We start from the raw sequence: 8,821 nt of genomic DNA, 5'->3' as shown, positions 1-8,821 counted from the left end.
AAAAAAGAGTCCAGTTGCGGTCAGGTAAGAATACATGCAGTTGTGGTCGAGGGTGACACTTGCAGTTGCATGCCCAGTGTTGGACATGCAAACTGGCCCGCCCCCTCTCCCGCCGCCCCCTCCGACAAAACAAAAGCCCAGTTGCAAGCATGCTCAGGGACATGCAGTTGCGGTCGGGAGCGACACTTGCAGTTGCGGGGCTATTGTCAGGCTTGCAACTGGCTCGCCCCCTCCGACGGAACAAAAAGGTCCACTTGCGGTCGGGTTAGAAGACATGCAGTTGCGGTCGGGTGCGACACTTGCAGTTGCATGCCTAGAATCGGACATGCAACTGGCCCGCCCTCTCTTTCGTCGCCCCCTCCGACAAAAAAAAGTCTAGTTGCAATCATGTTCGGGGACATGCAGTTGAGGTCGGGTGCGGCACTTACAGTTGCGGGGTTGTTGTCGGGCTTGCAACGGGCCCGCCCCTCTACTGGCGCCCCCTTCAACAGAACAAAAATGTTCAGTTGCGGTCAGGTTATAAGACATGCAATTACTCGAACCAGAAAACAAAAAAAAAGAAAAAAAGAGCGGATAATAACGAAGACAAATTACTCCATCAGCAGCCTCGCCCTTGCCCATCTCCATCGGTAGTGCGATGGGAGCACACATACAGCCTGTTCCTCTCTGATTCGCGCCCAAAAACAAACAAACAAAAAGAAAGAAGAAAAAGGCCCATCGAACACCTGCGTACTAAGCCCAACAAACACCCCCTAGCCCCTACAGGACCAAGGCCGACGGGGGCAAAGGTAAAAAAAGCAAACAGGCTGGACAAAGAGCGTTACACAGGCCGAAACAAGGACAACTCAGTTCCAGCGCAAATCTTGAAGCAACAAATGATTCAATGGCTAAAACAGTCGACTGAGACTTCACTATTTCTCAATCGACTGAGAAATAGCAGAACCGATAATTTTATGTACATAATTGACGTATCTGGTTTTCCTCAACACAGTTCACTCCCAGTTTTACAGTGTGTTTAGAACACTGAAAAAATAGCATGCTCTAGCATTTTCCCACCGACTCACTCCTGGTTTTTTTAACATAGTTCACTCCCAGTTTTGTACTGTTTTTAGACCACCAAAAAATAGCATGCTATAGCACCGTTAATAGCACGCTCTAGCGTTTTCCCTCCGATTCACTCTTGGATTTTTTTAACATAGTTCATTCCCAGTTTTGTACAGTGTTTAGACCACTGAAAAAATAGCATGCTATAGCACCACTAATAGCATGCTATAGCGTTCAGAGCAATGCCTCACTAGGTAATCATGTGTACATATTTGGCATGTACTCCCTCCGTTCCTAAATATTTGTCTTTCTAGACATTTCAAATGACTACTACATACGGATGTATGTAGACATATTTTAGAGTGTAGATTCACTCATTTTGCGCCAGTTTTCCTCTCGTCCCTGGCGGCTGCAACGCTAGCCGCCGCCAAGGCCAATCTCCCAACACCGTTCTCCAGCGGCTCCCCTCCGCCGGCGACCTCGGTCGTCGGTGGTGAGGGGGGCCGCCGGATCCACGCGTGTGGATCGATTTTTCTCCTTTATAGTTTAGGTTTTTAGGTTGTTCATCGTCTTTGCTTCGGTGATGGCGATGGCGGCGCTGAATAATGAATCTTCGGATTCTTCCCTGACGAGGCCATCAGTCCTATGGTTGGGGGTGGATTTGGAAACCAGTCTGTTCAAGCAAGGATGGTGTGGCGGCGGCGACATCCTTGTGGTGGACCTATGTCCTCAGGCTCCGCCGTTGCGACGACGTTTGCTCCAGCGTCGACGCGGAGCTTGGGAGGTAGTCCAGGAGCGGATGCAAATTGTGGTCTGCATCGACGACATCTGGAAGACGGAATATCTACTGGGTTCGTGGTTTGTGGATGGAAGGTATGGTTTCCTCCTCGGCGTCTTAGTCGTGGTGGAGTGCCAGATCTGGAGTTCGATGGCGTGTCCGGGGTGTTGCCCCAGTCTGATTCATTCAACGGCAAGGGCTTCACTTTTGGTGAGCCACTTTGGAGGTCCGTAAAGCTGCATATCAGCGATGGAGCCGCGTCGAGCTCAGGTGAGGTGGTGATTCGTCATTCTTTTTTTAGGTGGCTGCTGTGGTGGTGCCGGAAGCAGTTGACGAGCGTTGGTGTCAAGCTCAGAGATGTTCTACTATCTTTTCAGTATTGTCATGTCGGTCTTTACGTGATTTGTACTTTGTTCTTTATGATATGAATGAGACACGTATTACCATGCAAAAAAAAGATTCACTCATTTTGCTCCATATGTAGTCATTTGTTGAAATGCCTAGAAAGACAAGTATTTAGGAACAAAGGGAGTATATGGTTTTCCTCTGACTCACTCTTGTTTTTTAATACTATTCACTCTCAGTTTTATAGTGTGTTTAGACCACTAAAAAAATAGCACACTATAGCACCGCTAATAGTATGCTCTGGCGTTTTGAGCAATGTCTTATTAAATAAATCTGTGTATAATTTCTTGCTAATAGTGAATTATAAAGTTGGTGCTATTTTGTTATAGCGCGCTATTTTTTTATTTGTTTAGATTAGACCAGATGTCTTATAGACTCCAGAAACTGTGTAGGTCCCACCTTATCATTTTATCCTCTCGCATCGATCTGGCGCAACCATGTCTTCTTCTCTTCTTCATCCTCGTGGTTTAGGTCCACAATCCCTATGCATCCGAAGCATTGACTCTCACGTGGCTGTTGAACGACGCCCCGCCTCTCCCAATGGTAGCAAAGCACCGCATACCCCTGACCTTGCCGACTCCACCACGCCTACCCTGGTTAGCAAAGGGAGCCAGCGGCCGCCGGCATGGATTTCTTGGGATGGGTTGTGTAGCATCATGGCCTCACACCCAACCTCATCATCACACTCTCTATGCCAATGCCTTTCCCAGCTGGTCGCGGGAGCCAGCACCACAAAGTCGGCAACCTCCCCGTCCTCAAGTACCCAACACCCCTCCATCGACCCACGCCGATTTCACCTACGTCGTCCACCCTACCTCGTTCGTCTCCCTGACTCCCCAGCTCCAGCGCCTTGCCTCGGCCGCTTCCACCTTGCCGACCGCCTCCACTACATCACGATTGTCGCTTCCCCGACTTCAACTCCGGTAACCTCTTCCTCCTATTCGACCACATGCGAATTTTTTTCTCGCTGGGTGCACCCCTACTCCCTATGTGTTTTGGGGCAAGTAATGTTTGGCCAGTTTCAGAGGCTGCAAATTTTTAGATTTTGTAAGACATACTTTAATTACGTTGCTTTCTTAAGAAAGATGGCATGCACACATGTTTAATTTGATGCTTATCCCTTAGAGAATAGCACTAATATATAGTTTGCTTACAAAGGTTGTTGGACTAACACAATGGTTGTATCATCTTAAAAATGTTGTCAAATATTGCACCAACGAAAGTCCATGAGCAAACTCGTGATAGACATATATGAGGAAAAAATCCTGCGAAATCCTTTCAAATTGGTCACTCAGTTTGGGATTATAACATAGATGATAGACATTAATCATTGCACTAAATATACTTCATACCTTGCTCTACGTTTTATGCTGATGCAATGGTTCAATGGGAGTTCGATAATTAGTATCTACATCCTTACTCCGAACTCCATTTTGAATCAGACAATTTTTCAGGAGGAAGGGACAACAAAACACATGCTCCAACATAGAAAGAAAGAAACATGGTACTGCTATTATGAGCCATGCGAGGTTGATGAAGGGCAATGCTCACATCTTTTTCATTGTTGACAGCTAAGCGCAAATTTGAGTCAAAACTAGAGGCCCTTCTGGAGCATCAATTTTTCCACTTTACTACTTCAGGGATCTTTTATTTTAGAAGGTCTGTTTGAATAAGGATTGGGATGAATATGCGAGCTCCATTTCATTAAGGATTGGGATGAGCATGTGAGCTACATTTCGTTCCCGCATACAACCAAGAATACCTTTATAACATGTAACCAGAGAAGTTTTGACTACTTGAGGCTATGCACAATGTAGTGAAGGTATTGTATACCTCGCCATATGTTATAATTCAAATGCATGAAAGGCTCGTGAGGTTCAGTAGAATTTCAAACGAAAAGAAGGTTCATGATATGTTGTTCTGAACATAGTGTCCTCTTCTGTACACAGAGAGTTCATCATCCATGCTTGGCAGTTTTAAAATGCATGGTCCAAAGGAGCAGATAATGTTCTACTAATTGTTACCGTGTTACCGGATCGCCATATCAAATGAATGCTGAAAATGTGGGAAATACTTGGCATGTCAGCTTTAGTTGAGGTTAGTGAATTACCTTTGCATTATCTTCTACATATTCAAAGCCTTCGGCTCTCCTTTTTTACTGCACTGTGTAATTATATTTTCCTTTACAGAATAAATCAAATGTATCTATAATGTGCTTAGCTGATGGAATTCACGTGTTCATTGTGTTGTTAAAGGTGCACTATTAAAGGGGAATGAACGATAGATAACATTCAATTCATTGGCATCTACAATACTTTTCGGCGTTCAGCATCATGAGCAAAGTGGATAAATGGAAGGGAGCAACGCAGGAGGATAGTATGCACAAAGAGCTATCAAACTAGAGAATTTGGTAATTTGGTTATTTTCACCTTTTTAGTCAAATGTTTGTGTCGTGGTGGGCGCACAGCAGATGCCAAGGGATGGCTAAAGAGAGGAGGAGGCTCGAAGGCACTAGTGGGCTGCAGAGGCGAGGTCGGCATGAGAGAGCGCGGGACGCAAGACATACCCAGGTTCGGGGCTCTCTGGAGAGATAACACTCCTAATCCTGCCGAGTGTGGTTTATATGTAACAGTACAGGGTTGCTCCTAGAGCTGTATGGAGGAAGAGAGAAGGCTGGCCAAGGCTTAGGCAGCTCCCTCCCCTCAGGTGTTGCTTACTAGGTGTGTGTGAGTGATCGCCTATGCGAGTGAAAGAGTTGATCCGCCCGTATGCATGAGGGTTCCTGGGGGATTTTATAGGCCAAACCCTCGGGGTACAATGGTAATTTTACAAGGTTGTAGGGTCGGGTCGTCAGTGTCCAGGAACCCGGTGCTGGGACCCACCGGGTACCAGGCCTCGCCGGGTTCCCCGGGTGTGGGACCCGCCAGGTACGGGGGCACTGTTGGCCGTCTTGTCGATCGTCAGGGAGTGGCCGGGTTGAGTCGGCTACAGTGGCGCTCCGTCAGGTCGCCGCTTGCTGGCGTCATTGGTGACGATGGGTGCATTGTTGCCACGCTGGCCCTGGTCAGCGGGTAGGTGGGGGCACTGTTGCCTCGTCTGGCTGACCAGAGGCATGGGCGGGGTACTATGGCTTTGGTCATCAGTTGGTGGAGACTCGTCCCATCGTACGGCTGGGATGGGACAGGAGCTGACCCTCGGCCAGGTTGGAGAACACGCCAAGGGAGGAGCTGGCTTGTTGGAGAAGTCTTGGTATGCCGGGCTCGGCTGTCTTGAGCTGGCTGTTGGGGCCGAGTTGAGGATTAGGCCGGGTCGAGGGACTTGGCCGGGTCGAGCGACCCGGCCAAGCGCGAGCCGGCTTGAGGGGCGATGCTGGCCCCATCGTTTTTTGAAATGGATTCCGGTTCCGTTGCCTGCCCGGGGTTCATCCCCCTGACAGTAGTCCCCGAAGCTGAGAAGGTCTGCCGACTTCGGATGGGAGGGCTTTCGCAGTTTCCCCCTTTGAAGGAGGCAAATTTTATGACCGCCGGGTCCGGCAACACCCACTGTGTGCCGGCTTACGGAAGCCGGATCGCGGCATCCTAGCAGCGGCGGGAAACTAAGGAGTCCACCTAATCTTTGAGGCAATCTTTTGGGCTTCGCGCGGGCGACGCGTGGCGTCTGGGAGCCGGAGGGGCCTGACAGGCCACGCGCGCGACGGGACAGGGCGGCGTGCTGGGGCCTGCGGCCGCACGCCCTCGGCCCATGCGCGCGGATTTATTGCGACGTCCGCAAGTCGGTTGCCATTCTCGAGGCAGTTATTGCGCGCGTACGTGCGCAGTTATTTGCTGGGAAGTGGGAAAGGCGAGCGCAAACAATTCCACTCCCCCACGTTTTGAACCGTGGCTTATAAATAAAAGGCGAATAAAATTAAAAAAAAAACAAAAAAAGGAGGCCAGACTAAGAGGATGCGCAACAAAACGAATAAAAGAAGTAATTAGGCACACCAAGTGAGCTGCCCAGTTTGTTGTAGTGGGTGGAAGGGATCCAAGAGGTTTGGAGTTTGAAATCTACTTCATGCACCTATTTTTTGATGGTTAAAAGAAAAAGATAAACACTACTCCATGTACAGCGTATACGTATACAGCGAGCGAAATGTTTTATAAAATATGACCATCGTGCCTTTTTTTATGAAGAGGCATGGGCTAATTTGAGCCGTCCTTGTGTTTAGCGGCAGTGTACCAAATCAGAAATGGATTTTTATTATGTTTGAGATTTTTTGTACTTCCGGCGAACTTTTATCATAGATCAAGAAAAAAAAGTTAGCCATGTACATTTTCTTGCTTTATACTAGTACATTTGATGTATCTACCACAATTTTTTGATAGAATGAGAAGTCATGTGTTTTGTCGTTCTCCTATGAAAATATAAGCCAAACTTGTAATCCAGACCACATACATCGGCCAAACTATATGGGAGAGTACTGCACGCCGATCCGGCCAATTCCGATCTCGCAGGAACGTACTACTCCAGCTCTAAGAGCATGTACAATGGTGCTATCTTAGGAGTACCACGTAGGATAAATAACGAGGTGGAGAAGAGAGAACTCATAAGAGAAGACTTGTCTTCTCTTATTTAAGATAAGACAAGAGATGATCTCTTAGCACAATATGTCTCACCACATTTTTAGGAATTGCTAATTATTGAAGATAAGGCTAAGAGATGACCCATTGTAGACATTTTTCTTTGTCATATCTAAATTACATGCAAAACTTAAGATAAAACTATCTTATCAACCATTGTACATGCCCTAAGCGTGTGCGACGGTATAGGCATGTGGACAGAGCACTTTGCCTCACCATCGGGGAAACAAGAATTTTTTTTGGAGAAGTAGAAGAAGAAGAAGAAGAAGAGTATACAGAGAGACGAGAACAAGCACCGTCGTCGGATACAAACATCCATGGACTCCCAGTCAATACGTACGTACGACTATGGCGTATGAACGCGCGCGGATCCATCGACGAAAAGTATGGAATCCGCTCGTATGCCCCGTCTTGCTCGCCATGCGCGCGCGTATAAATAGAAGCGCGGGCAGCATGGTTGCTACGTGCTTAGTAGGAGCAGCTCGCTCGTAAGCCATTGCATTGCCAGAAGAAGCAAGCAAACTAGCTAGCTAGCTAGCTAGAAAAATGGCGCCGATTCACAGTAACAGCTCTCGCCGCCACGACGGCACACTGCTCGCGCTTCTGCTCGCGCTCGTGGCCGCCACTGCCTTTGTCGGCGCTGCCGCGGCGCGAGGGGACGCGCTGGCCGCCCGGCACGAGCGGTGGATGGCCAAGTACGGGCGCGCGTACACCGACGCTGCCGAGAAATTGCACCGGCAGGAGGTGTTCGCGGCCAACGCGCGCCACGTAGACGCTGTCAACCGGGCGGGCAACCGGACGTACACCCTCGGGCTCAACCAGTTCTCCGACCTCACCAACGAAGAGTTCGTGGAGAAGCACCTCGGGTACCGTCACCAGCCGGGCGGGCTCCGTCCCGAGGACACGCCGGTGGCCGCGGTGAACATGTCCAAGGCTCAGTTCCAGTCCACACCGGACAGCATGGACTGGAGGGCCCAGGGCGCCGTCACCCAAGTCAAGAACCAAGCTTCATGTGGTAAGGATCTGCAGGCCAAAGTTGGCAGATGAATAAATGTTGACACGTACGTAAAAACAACGTTGCGTCTGTGCAGGGAGTTGCTGGGCGTTCGCGGCGGTGGCGGCGACCGAGGGGCTCGTACAGATCGCCACCGGTAACCTCATCTCCATGTCAGAGCAGCAGGTGCTCGACTGCACGGGCGACACTAGCACCTGCAAGGGTGGCTCCGTCATCGCCGCCCTACGTTACGTCGCCGCAAGCGGCGGCCTGCAGCCGGAGGCAGCCTACGCGTATACCGGCCAGCGGGGCGCGTGCCGCAGCGTCATGCCAAATTCGGCCGCCTCCGTTGGCGCCCCCCGCTGGGTGGGCCTGAACGGCGATGAGGACGCGCTGCGGGAGCTGGCGGCCAGCCAACCGGTGGCCGTGGGCGTGGAGGCGGACCCTGACTTTCAGCACTACATGAGCGGCGTGTTCGTCGGTAGTTCATCGTGCGGGCAGAACCTGAACCACGCCGTGACGGTGGTGGGGTACGGGGCGGACGGCGGCGGGCAGGAATACTGGTTGGTGAAGAATCAGTGGGGGACGGGGTGGGGTGAGGGGGGCTACATGCGCCTCACGCGCGGGAACGGCGGCAACTGCGGCATGGCCACCGTCGCCTACTATCCAACCATGAACAGCTCTTAAACACCACCACTACTACTACTTACATCAGTCAGTCCATGCATCATCGAGTATGATCTATCATCTACTGTATAAGCTACATACAATACCATGCAGCTGCAGACTGCAATACGACGTATATACAGATTTATTATATTTGAATAAAGCATGGATCCTCGTACAAAGGATCCATTTGCCTATGTAATAGCAATAGCATCAACTTGTAAGCTTGTATATGAAAATAAACACTACTTGTACTACATCAGTCAATGCAACATTGAGTATTAATTGCTTTATCAGCTAGCTATGGTATGGTGT

The 8,821-nt window shown here is 49.6% G+C and overlaps 1 protein-coding gene across 1 annotated transcript; it reads left to right on the top strand.

The window, feature by feature from the left end:
* Positions 1–7,328: 7,328 nt before the first annotated feature.
* LOC123185909 (ervatamin-C-like) lies at positions 7,329–8,527 on the top strand. Its single transcript, XM_044597717.1, has 2 exons — positions 7,329–7,861; positions 7,938–8,527. The coding sequence occupies exons 1-2, from the start codon at positions 7,393–7,395 to the stop codon at positions 8,525–8,527; spliced, it is 1,059 nt and encodes a 352-aa protein (XP_044453652.1). The 5' UTR covers positions 7,329–7,392.
* Positions 8,528–8,821: the final 294 nt, after the last annotated feature.

This window comes from Triticum aestivum, chromosome 2A (genome assembly GCF_018294505.1).
Source record: "Triticum aestivum cultivar Chinese Spring chromosome 2A, IWGSC CS RefSeq v2.1, whole genome shotgun sequence".
NCBI classification, from domain to species: domain Eukaryota; kingdom Viridiplantae; phylum Streptophyta; class Magnoliopsida; order Poales; family Poaceae; genus Triticum; species Triticum aestivum.
This window is presented reverse-complemented; position numbering and strand designations above follow the sequence as displayed.